Raw genomic sequence first — 21,072 nt, forward strand, 5'->3', positions numbered from 1 at the left:
TCCAGTGCTCTGGACCTGAGAGACACCTTTCCACTAGCAGTACTTCACTTTGGTCCCACCCTCTGCAGTGCCTCCAAACTTGATAGCGTCGCTTCTTCCACACACAGCCTGCAGACAGCTTTACAGTATGGCTGCCAGATCCCTCCACATTTCAGCTCTGCTGAGATCTCGTAATGTTTGAGTAGGCAGAATTCTGAGCCTTTGCGCATCCCATGCGCCACTGGAAAAATCTAAATACGGTAGGAAAATACCTAAAATGGCTGTTTAGCAATCTTAATTTTCTGCCCATTGCCGATGTATCAGCCACTGCTCCGTCCTGTTGCTCATATCTGGTAAAATTGGTCGATAGCAGGAAGACGTGGGGGAAATCGGCCCCATGCCATTTTATCCACCACCCCCCACCCCACCCCACCCCCTCCCCCCCCCACAACTGCCTCCATTCCTGTCTTCATGTGGCCAGTAAAATTCTGCCCAAATCATCTGTTTGCTTTCCAATGGTGAGAGTGTGGGAATGGGTTTGTCTGTGGCAGGATGTCGTGATGAAACCTCCAGAAATGCACCCAACCGGAGAAGGCAACCTTATTTTTCCAACTAATTCTGTATTAATATTGAATATCATTAAATGATTTCTAGTTTCATTTCCCCAAGAAAGACAAAGGTCTAAATTGTCAACTACAAGCCAGCAGGGAGGACTGTTACCCGCTGGTGACACATACTGGGTAATCACTGGTGCACCATCCACAGTTTTCCGATGTGTGCTCCTGGTGGGCAGACTTCCTCACTGCAGCCATATACTCGGAAAGTTTAGGCAAAAGTGTCAGTACAGAGGGTGACCTGATAGAGATATTTAAGGATATGAAAGGGTTTGACAGGGGAGACGTAGAGAAAATATTTCCACTTATGGAGAAAGACCAGAACGAGGGAGCATAAATAAAAGATAGTCATTAATAAATCCAATATGGAATTTAGGAGAACCTTCTTTCCCAGAGAGTGGTTCGAATGTAGAACTTGCTACCACAAGGAGTAGTTGAGGTGAATAGTATAGATACATTCAAGGGGAAGCTAGATAAACACATGAGGGAAAAAGGAATAGAAGGTAATGCTGATAGGAGTAGATGAAGAGGGGTGGGAGAAGACTCGTGTGGAGAATAAACACCAGCATTAGCAGTTGGGCTGACCGGCCTGTTTCTAGGCTGTCTATTCAATGTATTATGATTATCTGACATCTTTTCCAGCTTAGCAAATGTTGCCATGACCTGGATGGGGAAAACATAACTCATTCTTCATTTAGAACCTAGCAAGATTGCCAGCAAAGTAAAAATAAAGGCCTATTGTGCCCCTTCTGAAACCAGGGGCAGTTGCTATTGCGTATATGATCTTGACGTAACTATAAAACCTACCAGACCACATGAAAATTAGACCACCTATGGAATAAAAACACAGTTGGAATGCTGCTAAACTGCTAATGATGTTCTAAAAATTGCATACAGTAGTTCTACTGTATTGTGATGAAACGTCTGACCTAGTAGTTAGGGGTGACAAGCCAAATTAACTTCATTCTGGGGCTGGTAATGGATTTAAATTGGGTGGGTCAGACAAGGGTTGCCATGCTGTCTTTTCAGTAGTTTTATGTGAAACCTCAGCTAAAAAACTACCCAGAACAACTCCATTGCTGACAGCTTAATTCAAAGGCCTACATACCTTGAATACTGTAGCAGCCTCTGAGTGAATGTGCTCTTGTGGGATTTCAACAATGTAAGTGTGTTTGTTCAGAATGAGCACTGCATCAAATTAATAAAACCCAAGCATCTATTATAATAAGATAGTTTCTGTCTGTCTGCATTTTCTGATTGATTAATTTTCTGTTTAATTTGGTGGTCAGATCCTGTCGCACGCACCTTAGTTACTGGCCCCGGCTCTCGCCACTCCCCAGCCTCGGTTACTGGTCTGACACCCCAAGCGGAAAGTTGAAGGAGTGAACCTCAGAGGCATATAAAGTATAAAATGACATAGGTAATGGGAGCCCAGAATGCTATGCTAATGTTCGTCAGGTACAGGATGCAAATTATGGCCTCCTGGCCTCAGTTACTGGGCCCAGGCCCCACCCCCCGTTACTGGCCCCCTGCCCCTGCCACTCCCTGGCCTCACTTACTGGACCCTGGCCTCTGCTGCTCCCCGGCCTCACTTACTGGCCCTGGCTTTGCTTACTGGCCCCCGCCTCTCCAGAGATGGCATGGGGGGTTGGGAGGGGGGAGACGGCATGGGAGGGGTGCAAGGGGCATACAGCATGATAAGGGGGAATGGCATGGTATGGAGAGTTGGGATGGGAGGGGGTGACATAGGAGGGAGGGTGGAAGGGTTTGGTATGGGAGCAAGGAAGAGGGTTGGGGAAACTACATGGGTGGGAGGGAGGGGAACAGCATGGAGTGGAGGTGGGGGGGACGGATTGGAGGAGGGCTTGGACTGCCTTGGGGGTATGGAAAGGAGGATGGGATGGGATGGCATGAGAGGGATTGAATGGGTGGTGCAGATTGCATAGGAAGAAGGGTTGAGATGGGGATGGGATGAGAGGGATGGAAAGAATGGGTGGCTATGGCATGAGAGGGATGGCATGGGAAGGATGGAATGGCATGGGATGGGGATTTAAAGAAGTACAGTACAATAAAGATACTAATTTCAGCGCAAATGGGTATGGGCTGAATGACCTCCTTCTATGCTATAATGACTCTATGATTCTATAATGACCATGAAGTGTTTTGTGGGGCTCTGATAGTTCTGATAATTATATGAAACTTAGCCAATTGGCCCACTTTAGATTAGATTCACTTCCAACAGCACATAGCAAATCCAATGGGGTAAAGACCAGAGTGATGTTAATTCACAATTCTACCACAGGTCACACTGTCACAGTGTTTGAGTTGCTGCCTTAGGCACGTGCTTTTTCTAAAATAGTAACTTTTAAAAATAACTGAGTGGTCAGTGACGAGGAGTCTGTTCTAGATGAGGGTGGGGGTTGTAATTACTGTCTTTAATCTTTAGTCAAGGTTTTCTGTTGGTTAATCCCTGTAGGTCATAAAACAATCCCTGACATCTGAGTAGCCTTTAATAAAGAAAGAGCTTGCAATTATATAATGCCTTTATAATTTTATATATCCAGTTTTGCCAAGTTGCTCTATTGTATTCCAACTATTCACATTGCCATTGCTGCCCAATTAGTATTTTATTTAATCATCCTCTCTCATGATCACTCCCTAGTTTTCATTTAAATCTTAAATGCTCTGTTAGTATAATCAGTCATACCAATGCTTTTCACCCCATTGTTAAAGTGGACATCTACACTGAGACAGTCTCTTTCTTTAGTTCAGAATTATGGTGTTTACAAAATTGTCTCATCCATATGGCGACCCTGAGCCACCTTTCCACTGGCACAACATACTCTTTGCAGCTACAGTAACAGCTTCATCTGGAAGCAAAATCATCAAATGAACTAAGCTTATGTGCAGCTAAAGACACGAGTTAAGAAACATTTCGTAGTTAATGGGGGTGAAATAGATATTGGATGGCGGGGCAAAACAGTTGGCAGGCCGTTTCACAAACCACCCGATTTACTCTTCCATCAATTTACTTTAGTTTAGTTTAGAGATACAGCACTGAAACAGGCCCTTCGGCCCACCGAGTCTGTGCCGACCATCAACCACCCAATTATACTAATCCTATACTAATCCCATATTCCTACCACATCCCCACCTGTCCCTATATTTCCCTACCACCTACCTCTACTTGGGGCAATTTATAATGGCCAACTTACCTCCCAACCTGCAAGTCTTTTGGCTTGTGGGAGGAAACCGGAGCACCCGGAGAAAACCCACGCAGACACAGGGAGAACTTGCAAACTCCACACAGGCAGTACCCAGAATTGAACCCGGGTCGCTCGAGCTGTGAGGCTGCGGTGCTAACCACTGCGCCGCCCATTTAATGTGGTGTCACCATTTTGCACTACTGCCCAAGAGGAATTTCTATTCAATGAGTTAACCCATTCCAGCTCTACCATATGTTAACTCACTGGCGGTAGTGTTAACTTTTATCCATGGGCAAAAATGAGTAGTTGCGAATCAGTTGCTCCTTTGACACCTCGCCCCATTTTCTTTACTGCATTAGTAGTCGCATGCCGTTATGAGAAGGTTTCCGAGCAGAAGTTGAGGGAGAATTCTTTTTCAAGTAAAGCTGTATTCTTCCTGGTCATGGTTTTGTGTTTCCTTTGATCTCTTCACTCAGCAGATTAGAACTCTTCCAGATCAAGGTGACCATTGTGAACAAATTCTCATTTTGCTGGAGTGCAATGCTCTTGCAGCTTTCTGTTCACTGCACTCAATTCTGAAGGTCACAGGACACTGGTACACTCAAATTGCTTTGTTCACATGCGACTCCTGTGAAATGCCTTGGGGTATTTTACTTCGTTTAAGCCAGGATATAAATGTAAGTTAAGAACATAAGAAATAGGAACAGGAGTAGGCCATTCAGCCTTTCAAGCCTGTTTTGCCATTCAATAAGATCATAGCTCATCTTCTCCCTCAACTCCACCTTGCCACACTATACCTGTATCCCTTGATTCTCTTAATCCCAAAAATCTAATACCCTCTGTCTTGAATATACTGAGCATTCACAGCCCTCTGAAGTAGAACATTACAAGATTCACAACCTTTTGAGTGAAGTAACTTCTCCTCATTTCAGTCCTAAATGGCCATCCAACCCCTTAGCCTGAGACTGTGACTTCTAGTTTTCGACTCCCTAGACAGGGAAACCATCCTCCAACATCTACCCTGTCAAACCCCTTAAGAATTTTATTTGTTTCAATGAGATCACCTTCTCATTCTTCTAAACTCGAGGGAATATAGGCCTAGTCTGCACAATCTCTCCTCATAGGACAATCCCCTCATCCCAGGATCAGTCTAGTGAACCTTTGTTGCACTCCCAATGGACAAGTATATTCTTCCTTAGGTAAGGAAGCTAAAACTGGACACAGTACTCCAGGTGTGGCCTCACCAAGATCCCATAAAATTGCAGTAAGGCATCTTTACCCATATATTCCAATCCTTTGCTTATAAAGGCTAACATATCATTTGATTTTCTAATTGCTTGCTGTACCTGTATGTTCATTTCCGGTGTTTCGTGTACAACACCACCCAGGTCCTTCTGAATACCAACATTTCACTGTCTATTACCATTTAAAAAATATTCTGCTTCGCTATTTTACTTGCCAAAATAAATAACTTCATACTTCTCCACATTCTATTCCATCTGCCATGTTCTTGCCCACTCGCTTGACCTGTCTGTATTCCTTTGTAGCCTTTTTGTGTCCTTCTCATAGCTAACTTTCCCACCTAACTTTGTATCACCAGAAAACATAGATGTATTATACTCATCTAAGTCATTTATATAACGTGTAAATAGCTGAAGCCAAAGCACTGATCCTTGCGACAGCCTGCCAACATGAAAATGAGCCGTTTATTCCTACTCAATGGCCGGAATTTTATGCCCCCAGAGAATGGATTTGTAAAATCGAGTGGGAGGCAGGGGACGCTGTTCCCGCTGTTTTACCAGCAACGGGGGAGGTGGAAAACAGCCCGCTCACCTCAGGCTAATTAATTGCCACGTAAGGGCCTTCTCCCACCACCACTGGTATCTTACCAGTGTCAGATAGGCACTTTCCCCCCAGCAGCATGGGCCACCCCCGCTAAAACTACTACTCTTGCCCTACAGTCTGACACTCACCTCACTTGCCGGGCCCAGTCACTTGTCCCTGGCGAGGCCCGATACCCACTTAACTGTTCCCAGGCCAGCATCCATGGTGGCTCCTCTGGCTGGGTGCAGTCCCAGCAGTGGCCACTGCTCCCAGTGGCGCTGCTGCAACTGAGGAGCTACCAGTGCTTTGACTGGCTGGCAGCTCTTGGAGGCGGGACCGCCTGCTGCAGAATGTGGGGGCGGAACCCCGACCAAGGCCAATTAAGGGCCTGGGCCATGCCAAACTGCTGCGTGGCTTCCAAGCCCGGCGGAGGTGGGCTCGCTGGTGGGCAGGGCCACCGCCTGAACATAAAATGTGTTTTCTGTCTAATTAACCAATCCTCGATCCATGCTAATATATATTATCCCAATCCCATGAGTCCTAACTTTATGTAATCACCTCTTGTTTGGTAACTTATTGAATGTTGTTTGAAAATCCAAATTGACCACATCCACTGGTTATCCCTTATCCACTCTGCTAGTTACAACCACAAAACCTCAACAGATTTGTCAAGCACTGCCCAGTCGTCATATGACTTTAAGTGCCCTGTTACCTCATCCCTGATAATAGAATCTAGCATTTTCCCTTATACTGATGTCAGGCTTACTGGTCTACAGTTCCTGTTTTCTCTCTCCCTCCTTTCTTGAATAGCAGGGTCATGCACACTACCTTCCAATCCATAGAAACCTTTTTAAAACCTAGGAAATTCTAGAAGATCAAAAGCAATGCATCCACTATCTCTGCAGCTACCTCTTTTAAAACCCTAGAATATAGGTCATCAGGTCCAAGAGATTTGTCAGATTTTAGTCCCATTAATTTCTCATTTACTATTTCTTTGCTAATACATTTTTTTTTTAAGTTCCTCATTTTTGCTAAATCCTTGGTTCTCCACTATGTCCAGAGTGTTTTTTGTATCTTCCATCATGAAGACAAAGTATTAATGTCGCTATTTCTTTATTCTCATTATAATTTCTTCTGTCTCTGCCTCTATTGGATCCATATTTACTTTTGCTAAGCTTTTCCTCTTCAAATAGCTATAGAAGCTTTTACAATGTATTTTTATGTTTCTTGCTAGTTTACTCTCATATTCATTTTCTTCCCCTTTATCAATTGCTTGGTGAATTCTAAAATTCTTCCAATTCTCAGACTTACTACTCTTTTGACATCATAAGCCTCTTCCTTTAACCTAATACAAAGACCTGCATTTATATAGCACCTTTCCCGACCACCAGACGTCTCAAAGCGCTTTACAGCCAGTGAAGTACTTTTTGAAGCGTAGTCACTGTTGTAATGCAGGAAATGCGGAAGCCAGGATGCATACAAGAAACTCACACAAACAGAAATGTGATAATGATCAGATTATCTGTTTTTGTGATGTTGATTGCAGGATAAATATTGGCTAGGACATCGGGGATAACTCCCCAGCTCTTCTTCGAAATAGCGCCATGGGATCTTTTACATCCACACGAGCAACCAAATGGGCCTCACTTTAACATCACATCTGAAAGACGGCACCTCCGACAGTGTAACACTCCCTCACTACTGTATTGTGTCAACTTTGACTTTTATGCTTAAACACTGGAATGGTACTTGAACCCAGAGGTGAGAGTGCCACCAATTGAGCTACAGCTGATAAACTATATTTAACTTCTCTTGTTAGCCACAGTTGCACCACTTTTCCCATGGGGATTTTTACTCCTTAGGGAATATATATTCATTATGAATTATGTATTTTTTGAATGTTTGCCATTTATCTACTGTCATATCTTTTAATTATTTCCAATCTCCCATAGCCAACTTGACCCTATTACCTAAGTGGTTTGCTTGATTCAGTTTTAAGACAATAGTTTTGTACTTAACGAAATCATACTCAAGCTCAATATAAAATTCTATCGTATTATGATCATTCTTCCCCAGAGGCTCCTTTACTACAGGATTATTAGTTAACCCTTTTGCATTGCACAATACTAGATCTAAAATAACCTGTTCTCTAGCTGGTTCCTTGACATACTGATCTAGGAAATGATCTTGAATGCATTCCAGGAACTTTGTCCACATTATTACTACAAATTTTCTTAGCCCAGTCTATATGAAGATTAAAATCCACCATGATTACTGTATTACTCTTCTTACAGACACCCTTAATTACCTGACTACTGTTAAGGGGCTAGAAACTCCTCCCACCAGTGTTTTCTGCCCCTTGTTATTTCTTAGCTCCACCAAACTGATTCTACATCCTGATTTTCCAAGCTAAAATCCTTTCTCTCTATTGTCTTTATTCCATCCTTTATTATCACGGCTACCCCTCCTCCTTTTCCATTTTGCTCATCTCTTCTAAAAATCAAGTATCCTGGAATATTTAGTTTCAAGACTCGGCCACTCTGCAACCATGTCTATATAATGGCTATTAGATCAAAGCCATTTATTTCTATGTGTATTATTAATTCAATCTATTTTGTTGCAAATGTTTCATACATTCAAAGATAATGCCTTTAGCTTACATGTTTTTTCTATTTTTCCATGATATCACCTGAAGTCACTAATGCTGAATTACCTTTGTTAAACTCTGACTCACTCTGCTTATTTTTACCCAAATCACTGCTCTACAAGCTTTCCATTTCTCTTACTGTTTTTGAGTTTACCCTTTCTGAACCCTCCCCACACCCTCTTTTTTAGTTTAAAGCCATATCTACCACTATTCAATTCGCCAGGACACTGGTCCCATCCATTTTAAGTATTTGTGCATCGCTCAGGTAACAATTCAGAGAGCGTGGGTCTGCATTTTAATTTCGACCCTGCCTCCTCAAACTCTTTCAGCAGAACTTTATTACTGGTTCTACCTTATCATTGGTTTCTACGTGGATCACGACAACTGGGTCCTACCCCTGCCATTCCAAGTTCTTCTTGTGACTGGAGCCAATACAATTTACACCTGTATATCATTAAATGTACTGTGACTCAGTTTGGGAATGCTCTCACCTCTGACTAAGGAAACTGAGTTCAAGCCCTACTCTATGCCTTGATCTATCAGTGTAATACTGAGTGAGTGCTGCATTATTGGAGGGGTCACTTTTTGGATGAGGCATTAATTCCAGGCTGTGCTTGTCTGTTCAGGTAGATTATAAGATTCCATGGCACTGTTTTAAGAGCGTAGAGTTCTCCAGATATCATGGAGAAGATTCATCCCTCAACAAACACCATGAAACATGGATTAATTGGTCATTCACATAACTTACAGTTTGTGAGACTTTGCAGTGTGCAATTGGCTGTCACATTTGCCTGCATTGTTTGTGAAGCATTTTGAGACATCCTGAGGAAGCGATAAGATGCTATACAAATCCAAGTATTTTTTCCCTTTCTATTATTGTGTATGTTTTGTTAATATTGACAAAATGGTTGTAGTTACAGATAAAATTTTCATTTTAGGCAGCAATGGATAGTGCTGCCTGTAACTTTTCTAAGTTCAAGCTGCTCAATTGCCAAATTTGTTACATATGGAAAAACTTTTTGAGCTAAAAGGGATTGAACTTATTTGGATTTCAATGAACCTTGAGTTTCTTTGTATGGAAACCATCAGCTTTATACCAGTTATCAAGAGTTTAAGAAAAAAATGCTCCTGGACTGTCAGCCACTGTATGCAATGCTTGCACTCAGTTATCCTGGTATATAATTACTGCTGCAGGGCATGTCGACTAGTGGAGGGAAATCAATGGACAAATGAATGCTTTTGTTCCCATTCGAAGTTCAAACTTAGTGGTTGTTATGATAGTCTGTACAATGGGGTCTGTCCAGTCAGCTCTTTGGTGATGTAGCTGCTTTTGATGAGTTTTAACTATTAATTCTCATGTGGACTGCTTTTTTATGAAGTCTTAGAGTGCATCTAATTTTTCAATATCCTATTTATTTTACATTCTAAACTGAAAAAAAACAAACTTGTTTCTGAACAGGCACAAGATTCAGCTTCAAGAGGGAAGGGTCCTCTTGCCTTCTGCTTGTACATAAAAACCTAATCTTGAATTAGCAACAATATTGCACAGTAACCCAAAAATAAAATGGGCACAGAAAATCTTTGTTTAGATTGCCCATCAAGCATGCTTTCAACACTGTCAGAGCATTGAGCAGGACGTTCGTTACATTGAACAGGAGTCAAAGGTGCATATTTGACTGTCCTCTGTGTAAATTATTTTTAGGTGTTCAATTTGTTCGGCAAAAATTACTCAATGTGGGAACTTATGTGTGGGTTGGTTATTTACATGGAATCGTAGAAATCACAACACTGAAGGAAGTCATTCAGCCTATTTAACCCTGTGGCGGTGTTAGCATTTTTACTGATCTTCTCACGCAAACACCTTCTCCCTTTGTTCTGTTCTTATTATTCAGTTTTTTTAATCAGGTATCCGTGTATATAATATTATGAGGTTAAACTTACTAAATGCTGTACTCAATGGGAGCCCTGGGAATCAGGACTACAGTGCTCCAGCCTTATTTCTGGCCGGTGATCTTTTCATGTGGTGCTCCTGCTGGTCAACTACAGCACAGAATCTGCCTCAATATTTACTACTGGTAAATCATTCCATGTTCTAATAACCCGCTATGAAACAAAATTCTTCTAACTTCGCCCTTCCATCTTCTCATGATAATCCCAAGTCTCTGCCCCCTTGTTACCAATTCTCTGACCAAGACAAACTATTTTTCACTATTTACCATTTTAATATCTTTCACAATTTTGGAACATTTCTGTGAGATTCTCCCCTTAACATTCTCTGTTCCAGTGAACAAAGCACTAGTTTTTTGAGCCTTTCTTCAGATCTATAACCTCACTTCAAAATAGTGGAAAGAATCAATCACAAGTGGAATCCTGGCATACTGTCTCTTGGTTGACTGATTTCCCATATTGACTGTCTATGGGCAGAGATTTAATTTCTGATGTGCCGGATTTACAAAATTATTTCTTTTAACAATTGCTGGGAATTTCCTTGGATCTGCTCCCACTCCGCCATAACTCCACTGGAAGTGCAGTGGAAGTGTGGTGGAAATGCTGTTTACATAGCCAGATAAACGCAACAAAGGAACAGCTTTAAACATATTCATAAAATGAATTATTTATACATTTGAATTTACTGTATGTAGGGTATAATGTAATTTAGACACTAATGTTCTTCAACTACCAGTAACTGGATCAAAAACAGTATAATGAAGTATATTGCAGATTTAAACCTTTTCCCTCCAATTCTGATCTCTTGTACATCCCAGATTTCCTTTATCCCTCCATTGGAGGTGGAATGGTGGTAGGAACCCCACCACCATCCCACCCGATTTTATGCTCTCCGCACCTCCTAACCCGCTGTGGAGGAGAGCACAAACATCCTCCAAACGTTTCAGGTCTGCAACCTTTCATCAGAACAAATGCACAGCAGTTCTGATGAAAGGTCACAGACCTGAAATATTAACTCTGTTTCTCCACAGATGCTGCCGGACCTGCTGGGTATTTCCAGCAGTTTCTGCTTTTCTTTCAGATTGCCAGCATCCACAGTATTTTGCTTTTATTTCTAGCCCTGGCTCCTGTTTCTGACAGTTTGGGCCTTGTGAGGAAGTCACCACTGCTTACCTGCTCAGGCCCCAGGTTAAAATTGCAGATCAGGCCCTGATTACATCATCAGGGCCCGATCTGCATATTTAAAGAGGACCCCACCTACTTGGGATGGGTGTTCCCACTGCATGCAATTTAAAATGGCAGTCAGTCAGATCAGTGCAGGAAAGGAGTGCATAAGTCCCCCACTACATTAGGAGGAGGTCACCTGTCCAGCTATCAGTCAAGGAATGGGACATGTAATACAATTAAGTGCCACCATTTCTTAAATCTTGGGGTAAAAAATGGATGGGAAATGACAGGCTGGAAGTGCATATTCCAAAGGTGGCACTGTCAGTTTGTGCCGGGAACGCAAAAGCAAGATTTTTACCCATACATAACAGTGCTTAAAAAGGGGTAATGTTGATAAGAAGCAGCTCCCACTGCCCTGGGTGCCTGTAATCAATGTTGTGATTATTTCATAGCACAAATGCCAAATTAATCATGTTACAATTCAAAATTTGAGATATGAACAAACCTTTACTTCCCATTTATTCAACAAAAAGCTATTTGGTCATCACAACATCCTTGGTCGTTAAGAATGCTCCTCTAATGTAGTTTCAGATGTGCCCTGCTTTCTATTCATTTCATGCCAATAGTACAATAACCGATAGTGTAACTCTCATTAATCCGAACCTAAACATCAGGCAAAGCCGAGGTAAACAATGACTTGTGCGTGGGTTTAATTTCTGAATGGTTTTCAACTCCAGTCCAACAACAAGACTACTGTCTAACAACAAATGAGCAGGCATCCAAATGAGCACAGTTCTCAGTGAGCAGAGCATCAATTGAAATTTCATCATGACAAGATTCTCTGACCTCAACCACAGTTCCATTGTTTGTAATTCTGTTTTCTTACAATGCGCTGGTGCCTATCAAAGTGAGCAGCACACGTACTGAAAGCCCTTAGTGGATTAGCCTCAACAGTATGTACAAGTAACACTTTGTCATGTGCTGCCTTTGTTGGGAGGTAGAACAATTAAACAACATGAGCTGAAGCCAAGTGTACTAATCTGTCCATGTTAAGGAAAAGAAAGCAAGTGGGGGGGGGGGGGGGGGGGTAATGGTCCAAAGAACATCGGCTCCTTTATTCACTAAAAAACAGTTTTTTTGCTGCATCTCTGTCTCATGCATGATTCCCCACGGTTTGCTCAATATTACAAGCCAGAAACTCTTTAAATGGGTACTTACTTGAAGAAAGCTGACCAGTTTTGTTTGCTATGTGCTCTGCTGGCCATCACTGAAAGAACAGATTCCAGCAGGCTCTAACCGGAATTTTTTTTTTACTGTCGATTGAGCTGCTCTCACGTGCAGCTGATTTGTTTAACTGAGTGAAACATCACCTTTAAATGCCCTGACGTTCTCTTTCTAAATGGTACTGTGCTACTTTCATTTTCCATGTAGCAGATGCACCATATGCATCTGCAGTTCTCTTGAGCCAGTCTCATAATTTAGAGGACAAGCTGTAATTACATTCTGTAGTTGGATCTGGGTCACATGATCATAGATTTCTATGGTATTGCCTGTAATAGAAGCCCCCCAGTAATTTCACTGAATTACTCCTGTTGACAGCCCTTCTTCAAGCCTTTAGAGTTAAGTTTTCTTGGGTGAAAAAAATTAGATACCTCAAGTAGTTTTAGTTTCATCTGAGATTAATACTGTCCCCAAACATTTTCCCATTGCTTTACACAACTTGCATTTATATAGCACCATTAATGTAGTAAAAGGTCTGAAGGCACTCGATAGGAGTGTTATCAAACAGAATTATGACACCAAACACATAAGGAGATATCGAGACAGGTTAACCAAAAGCTTATTCAAAGAGGCAAATTTAATGGAGCATCTTAAAGGGGGAGAGAAAGGTATCGAGGCCAAGAGGTTCAGTAAAATTTCAAATTTTAGGGCCGATGCAGGTGAAGGCATGACAGCCAATGGTACTGCGATATAACTCAGAGATGGGCACAAGACCAGAATTGGAAGATTTATGTTATAGTTAAGCATGAATCATAGAAATAACAGCACAAAAAGGGGACCATTTAGCCCAAAATCCCAGTGTTAGTGCCAGCATCTAAAGTGGAATCTCTACTTTAATCCCCTTTTCTTGGCCTTTCGCCACAATTTAGAAAGTACAAAAATATTAAATATATTTTTTAATTCATTCATGGGATGTGGGCATCACTGGCTAGGCCAGCATTTATTGTGCACCCCTAATTGCCCTTGAGAAGGTGGAGGTGAGCTGCCTTCTTCAATCGCTGCAGTCCTTGGGGTGTAGGTACACCCACAGTGCTGTTAGGAAGGAAGTTCCAGGATTTTGGCCCAGTGACAGTGAAGGAACGGCGATATAGTTCCAAGTCAGGATGGTGTGTGGCTTGGAGGGGAACTTGCAGGTGGTGGTGCATCTGCTTCCCTTGAATCAAGGGATACGGGGAGAAAGCGGGAACAGGGTACTTTGGACGATCAGCCATGATCGTATTGAATGGTGGTGCAGGCTCGAAGGGATGAATGGCCTACTCCTATTTTCTATGTCTTTCTAGGTGGTAGAGGTCGCGGGTTTGGAAGGTGCTGTCAAAGGAGTATTGGTGCTTTGCTGCAGTGCATCTTATAGATGGTACACACTGCTGCCACTGTGAGTCAGTACTGAAGGGAGTGAATGCTGAAGGTGGTGGATGGGATGATAATCAAATAGGCTGCTTTGTCCTGGATGGTGTTGAGCTTCCTGAGTGTTGTTGGAGCTGCACCCATCCAGACAAGTGGAAAGTATTCCATCACACTCCTGACTTGTGCCTTGTAGATGGTGGACAGACATTGGGGAGACAGAAGGTGGGTTACTCACTGCAGAATTCCCAGCCTCTGACCTCCTCTTGGAGCCACAGTATTTATGTGGCTGGTCCAGTTCAGCTTCTGGTCAATGGTAAGCCCCAGGATGTTGATAGCGGGGGTTTCAGCGATGGTATTGCCATTGAACATCATGGGGAGATGGTTAGATTCGATCCGAGGGGCCTACTGGCTTGGCCCCTCTGAAGTTCTCATTTAAATTTAGGTCTCTGAGGGCAACTCCATGTTGATGCAGTCCCCAATCTGCCTCTGCAGCGTCCACCTCTCCCGGTGGGGCTACCGAGGCTCTGGAGCTGCCAGCTATCTGATTGGATCAGTAGCATTGGGGGGGGGGGGGGGGCGGCCTGCCATCCTTTATTGGACAGTGAGCTCGAAGGTGGCCAATTAGGAGTCCTCCTCCGGTTTCGCTTCTGGCAAGTGTGAGCATGAGACCCCCATTTGGACTCGTGTCAAGGTCCCAAAGCCCAGAGGAAAATCCAGCCCTCAGTGTCAGCCTAAATTTTTGTACGCAAGTTACCAGAGTGTGACTTGAACCATTGGCATTTGGACTCAGAGGCTAGTCTGCTAACAGTGGAGCCACGGATGCTCATAATATATAAATAATTTATCAGTAAAATGTCTTAATACTCAGGTTTATATATAATTTTGAAAAATGGTGAGGGGGCTGATTTCCTAAGTGCATGTTACTGACATGGAGCCTTGCCTGCCATGAATGCATAATGGAAAATTGCAGGCACCTTCTGTTAGTTTTACAGCGTGCACTGATGGTGGAAACTTAAAAGAAATGGACAGAAAATTTTGGGAGTGAGGCTGTGATATCCTGAAATAAAAACAAGAAATGCTGGAAATACTCAGCAGGTCTGGCAGCATCTGTGGAGAGAGAAGCAGAGTTAACGTTTCAGGTCAGTGACCTGACTTGTGTTCCCGATGGATGAGACTACACCCTGGGAGAAACACATTCAGAAAGTTGGCCCTAGAGTCTCTACTGGGCAAATAACAACAGAGGCTTTTTTAGGGACAACAAAAAGGTCATTATGCCCAACAGCCATATTCATTCATCAATCCCACCTACCCATGTTCCCTCAATCTCTGCTTTCTCTAGAAACACATCACAGAAGAGGGGGAAGGAACTAATGGGAATATCCCAGATGTGACTGTCACTTGCTGAAATCATTGAACGTGAAATACTTGGGACGTTTCTGAGAAATGTGAGAAATGTTCAAAAAAACTATACAAGTGAAATTAGAAATATTTTATTATTATAACATAAAAATATATCCCTCGCAACTCCCAACAATGTTGAACTTCCTTATGGGGCAGCAGAACAGTGGGCGCACAGCATTGGTACCCGAGTGTTGTGTATCATGGAGTGGTAGAATGGGCGTTCTTCCACCCACTCCCCATGGAGGTCCCTATCAATGACAGTCAAGACAAATGAAGGAAATGAGGAGACAAAGACTTCAACAGAGACAGGAAGAAAAATTGGGAAGCAAATCAACTTGCAACATTATCACTCACCTGCAGTTCCAGCCTCTTGCGCATTCCTGCTTTTCTCCACCCCACCATAGGCAGCTGTACATTCAGCTATCAAGAGCCTAAGCTCTGGAATTTCCTCCCTAAACCTCTACACCTCTCTTTCCACCTTTGACGCTCCTTAAAACCTATTTTTTTCACCCGTCCTGTGGTTCTGTCAAATTTTGTATTCCTGTGATGTTGCTTAGTGTGTTTTTACCAGGTTCTTCTTTGGCCTCCTTGTCTCGAGAGACAATGGGTAAGCGCCTGGAGGTGATCAGTAGTTTGTGAAGCAGTGCCTGGAGTGGCTATAAAGGCCAATTCTAGAGTGGCAGACTCTTCCATAGGTGCTGCAGATAAAATTGGTTGACAGGGCTGTTACGCAGTTGGCTCTCTCCTTGCGCTTCTGACTTTTTTCCTGCCAACTGCTAAGTCTCTTCGACTCACCACGCTTTAGCCCCGCCTTTATGGTTGCCCGCCAGCTCTGGCGATCGCCGGCAACTGACTCCCACAACTTGTGATCAATGTCACAGGTCTTCATGTCGCGTTTGCAGACGTCTTTAAAGCGGAGAAAAGGACGGCCGGTGGGTCTGATACCAGTGACGAGCTCGCTGTACAATGTGTCCTTGGGGATCCTGCCATCTTTCATGCGGCTCACATGGCCAAGCCATCTCAGGCGCCGCTGGCTTAGTAGGATGTATATGCTGGGAATGTTGGCCGCCTCGAGGACTTCTGCATTGGAGATACGGTCCTGCCACCTGATGCCAAGGATTCTCCGGAGGCAGCGAAGATGGAATGAATTGAGACATCGCTCTTGGCTGACGTACGTTGTCCAGGCCTCGCTGCCGTCGAGCAAGGTACTGAGGACACAGGCTTGATACACTCGGACTTTTGTGTTCTGTGTCAGAACGTCATTTTCCCACACTCTCTTGGCCAGTCTGGACATAGCAGTGGAAGCCTTTCCCATGCGTTTGTTGATTTCTGCATCGAGAGACAGGTTACTGGTGATAGTTGAGCCTAGGTAGGTGAACTCTTGAACCACTTCCAGAGCGTGGGCGCCGATATTTATGGATGGGGCATTTGTGACTTCCTGTCCCATGATGTTCATTTTCTTGAGATTGATGGTTAGGTCAAATTCAGTGCAGGCAGCCGCAAACCTGTCGATGAGTCTGCAGACACTCTTCAGTATGAGATGTTAATGCAGCATCGTCAGCAAAGAGGAGTTCCCTGATGAGGACTTTCCGTACTTTGGTCTTTGCTCTTAGACGGGCAAGGTTGAACAACCCGCCACCTGATCTTGTGTGGAGGAAAATTCCTTCTTCTGAAGACTTGAACGCATGAGAGAGCAGCAGGGAGAAGATGATCCCAAAAAGTGTGGGTGCGAGAACACAGCCCTGTTTCACGCCACTCAGGATAGGAAAGGGGTCTGATGAGGCACCGCTATGCTGAATTGTGCCTTTCATATTGTCATGGAATGAGGTGATGATACTTAGTAACTTTGGTGGGCATCCAATCTTTTCTAGTAGTCTGAAGAGACCACGTCTGATGACAAGGTCAAAGGCTTTGGTGAGATCAATGAAAGCAATGTAGAGGGGCATCTGTTATTCATGGCATTTCTCCTGTAGCTGTCGAAGGGAGAACAGCATGTCAATGGTGGATCTCTCTGCTTGAAAGCCACACTGCGCCTCAGGGTAGACACGCTCAGCCAGCTTCTGGAGCCTGTTTAAAGCGACTCGAGTGAAGAGTTTCCCCACTATGCTGAGCAGGGAGATTCCACGGTAGTTGTTGCAGTCACCGCGGTCACCCTTGTTCTTATAGAGGGTGATGATATTGGCATCGTGCATGTCCTGTGGTACTGCTCCCTTGTCCCAGCACAGGCAAAGCAGTTCGTACAGTGCTGAAAGTATTGCAGGCTTGGCACTCTTGATGAATTCAGGGGTAATGCCGTCCTTCCCAGGGGCTTTTCCGCTGGCTAGAGAATCAATGGCATCACTGGCAGAGACTGGGCTGCATTGAAGGCGGTCTCAGAGACAACATTTTCCCTGGAGTACAGTTCTAGATAGTGCTCCACCCAGCGGTCCATTTGCTTGCGTTGGTCAGTGATTGTGTCCCCTGATTTAGATTTGAGGGGGGCAATCTTCATGATGGTTTGCCCAAAAGCCCTCTTAATGCCATCATACATTCCTCTGATGTTTCCGGTGTCAGAGGCTAGCTGAATATGACTGCATAGGTGTTGCCAATAGTCATTTGCACAGCGCCTGGCTGTTCTTTGTGCAGTGCTTCTGGCTGCTTTAAGTGCTACGGATGTTAACTCGCTGGGGGCTTTCTTGTAGTTCAGCAGTGCAGTGCGCTTAGTGGCTATGACAGGTTCCAGCTCTTCAATGTGAGATTGAAGGCACTATATCAGTGCAAGTTATTGTTGTTGCTGCTGTTGTGTCGATGAGCAACTTTGCCAAGAGCTGGGGGCTTCCACTGATAGAGGGAACACATACAAATTTGGATAAATGCTGCAAGAATTGGTCTGACCTCTGACCTTGAGGACGAAATAATCAGGGCTGGCACCCCACATGCATGCATAATTTATTTTACAGCTGGTTTTTGAACCGTTGTAACTGCAACAGCTTTATTCCTTCTTGTTTTTGTAAAATCACTTCAAAAATGAAACTAAAAATGTTTCCAACTATGTCACATTCTTGGCTAACACATCCCCTTTTCCTCTAAAGGGTCTCTACTTTAAAAATCAATGAAATGTGAATACTCTGTTAACAGCAAAATGAGGCCCAACACAGAAATATGTACCCTGGTGGCCTCACACTGTCTAGGAAAGTTCCCTCTATTGGGACTAATGTATTTTTAAAAGCTATGTAAGTGCCAAAAGGGGTTGTTTTTTGTCAAACAAAGCAGAACCTGCATTTTTAAAGGTTTTATTGTGACGAGCTTTTATCATGTTTAACTGAACTAGCACACAACAGCACAGCTTGATGAATAAAATTTCTCATTTTATGTGAAACAGATGATTTACAATGAAAAGTTATGGTAAATTTCATGAATCCACGCTCCCAAATGGAGCTTTACCCATCAGGAGCACATTTCTGACGTGGAGATTAGTGCTAGGAAGGACAAAAAGCTTGGAAAAGGTGGAGGCATGGCTCTCTTAATTAATGATGGTATTAGCACATTAGAGAGGGATGATTTAAGTTCAGGAAACCAGGATGTAAAAGTGGTTTGGGTAGAGATGAGAAATGATAATGGCAAGAAGTCACTTGTGGGAGTGCTGTACAGGTCCCCTAACAGTAACCACATGGTAGAACAGGCTATAAAGAAAGAAATAATGAGAGCTTGTCAGAAAGGTATGGCAATAATCATGGGGGATTTTAATCTGCATACAGACTGGAAGAATCAGATGGGCAAAGGTAGCCGAGATGAGTTCATAGAATGTTTTTGGGATAGTTTCTTAGTACAGCACATTCTGAAGCCAATCAGAGAGCAGGCTATACTAGACGTATAGTATACTAGACTATACTAGACATATTGTGTAACGCGATAGGATTAATTGATGACCTCATATTAAAGGTGGCCCTAGGTATTAACAGTCATAATATGATTGAATTTTACATTCAGTGTGAGGGAGAGAAGAATGGGTCCGACTAGTATTTTCTACTTAAAAAAGGGAAATTATGAGGGCATGAAAGCAGAGCTAGTTAAAGTGAACTGGCAAATTAGGTTAAGGGTTAGGTCAATAGAGATACAGTGGCAGACATTTAAGGGAATATTTCAGAATACACAGAATAGATACATTACAACGAGATAGAAAAATTCCAAGGGGAAAACCCGCCATCCATGGATAAAAGTTAGAGATAGTATCATATTTAAAGAAAAATCATATAATTGCAGAAAGATGGGTGGCAGGTCAGAACCATAGAAAAATTACAGCACAGAGGGAGGCCATTAAGCCCATAGTGTCCGTGCCGGCCAGAAAATCAAGCCGCCCCATCTAATCCCACCTTCCAGCACCCGGTCCATAACCTAGCAGGTTTCAGCACTTCAGGTGCATGTCCAGGTACCTTTTACATGAGTTGAGGGTTTCTGCCTCCACCACCATTCCTGGCAGTGAATTCCAGACACCCACCACCCTCTGAGTGAAAAAGTGCTTCCTCATGTACCCCCTAATCCTTCTACCAATCATCTTAAGTTTGTGCCCCCTAGTAATTGACCTCTCCACTAGGGGAAACAGGTCCTTTCTGTCTACTCTATCTAGGCCCCTCATAATTTTGTACACCTTAATTAAGTCACCCCTCATCCTCCACTGTTCTAAGGAAAACATCCCTAGCCTACCCAATCTTTCCTTATAGCTGCAACTTTCAAGCCCTGGCAACAGAAGATTGGACAGAATATAAAAAAAGCAAAGAATGACTAAAAGATTGATAAGGAGGGAAACAATTAAGTATGAGGGAAAGCTAGCTGGAAATATAAAAACAGATAGTATGGGCTGGATTTAACCATAGGCGATCGGGACTTCGCCACAACGTAAACGTTGCTGACAAACCCGCTTCCGCCTAGCCCCAACCCGTATTTAATGGGTTCCCGGGCTTTAATTGCCCTGAGGTGGGACTTCCACCTGCCTGAGGGAGGAAGTCCTGCCTCAGTGAGCTGCCGGCCAATCAAAGGGCCGGCAGCTCTTAGTCCCAGCAGCGCCACCCTGAGCGGTGACCACTGCTGGGTCAGCAGGCCAGCTGACCGAAGAGGATGCCATGGAGCCAGGATCCAAGGTAGGTTGTCGATGCCTCGCTGAGGGAATCTGGCGCGCCCCGGCGAGGCAAGGGTGGTCATTTGGAGGGAAGGGGGGGCGTCTTGTGTTCCAGGGGTGGGTTGGGAGGCGGGGGCGGCCCTCAATCAGGCACCCTGTGCCCAACTGCCATGGCACCTCCCCCCAGTGCACAGAAATTGCTGAGCGGCCTTTCACGTCGCCAGCACGCCCACTTGCCATGGGTAAAATACCTGTGGAGACAGGCAAGGGCCGTTAAGTGGCCACTTAAGGGCATTGATTGGACTCAGGCAGGCATGTCATTTCCCCCCCCCCCCCACCGCCCAACTGCCGTACAGTTGACCGGCGGCGGGAGCGGGGTGGGGAAACCTCCCAGAGCCTCCCGCTCAATTCTACGCCACCCCCATCCGATCCCAGGCCTCCATCCGACCCGCTGGGAAGGCGTAAAATTCAGCCCTAAGAGTTTGTATAGATATTTAAAAATGAAGAAGTTAACAAAGAGAGCACTGATCCTATAGAAAATGAGTCTGGGGAATTAATAATGGAAAA

At 43.8% G+C, this 21,072-nt stretch overlaps 1 protein-coding gene across 5 annotated transcripts in view; it reads right to left on the minus strand.

Annotated features, from left to right (window-relative positions):
- The window catches only part of LOC137384699 (non-muscle caldesmon-like), a 258,457-nt gene that overhangs the window by 98,436 nt on the left and 138,949 nt on the right, over nt 1–21,072 (minus strand). The window contains exon 1 of one of the 5 annotated variants that reach the window (XM_068058996.1): nt 12,603–12,692. The exons of the other annotated variants lie outside the window; for them this stretch is intronic. Coding sequence (XP_067915097.1) covers nt 12,603–12,649 — 47 coding nt within the window. The 5' untranslated portion in view covers nt 12,650–12,692. Of the gene's footprint in view, nt 1–12,602; nt 12,693–21,072 lie in introns of those variants that run through there. 5 annotated transcript variants of the gene reach the window in all.

Source organism: Heterodontus francisci, chromosome 27, assembly GCF_036365525.1.
Source record: "Heterodontus francisci isolate sHetFra1 chromosome 27, sHetFra1.hap1, whole genome shotgun sequence".
In the NCBI taxonomy this organism is placed as follows: domain Eukaryota; kingdom Metazoa; phylum Chordata; class Chondrichthyes; order Heterodontiformes; family Heterodontidae; genus Heterodontus; species Heterodontus francisci.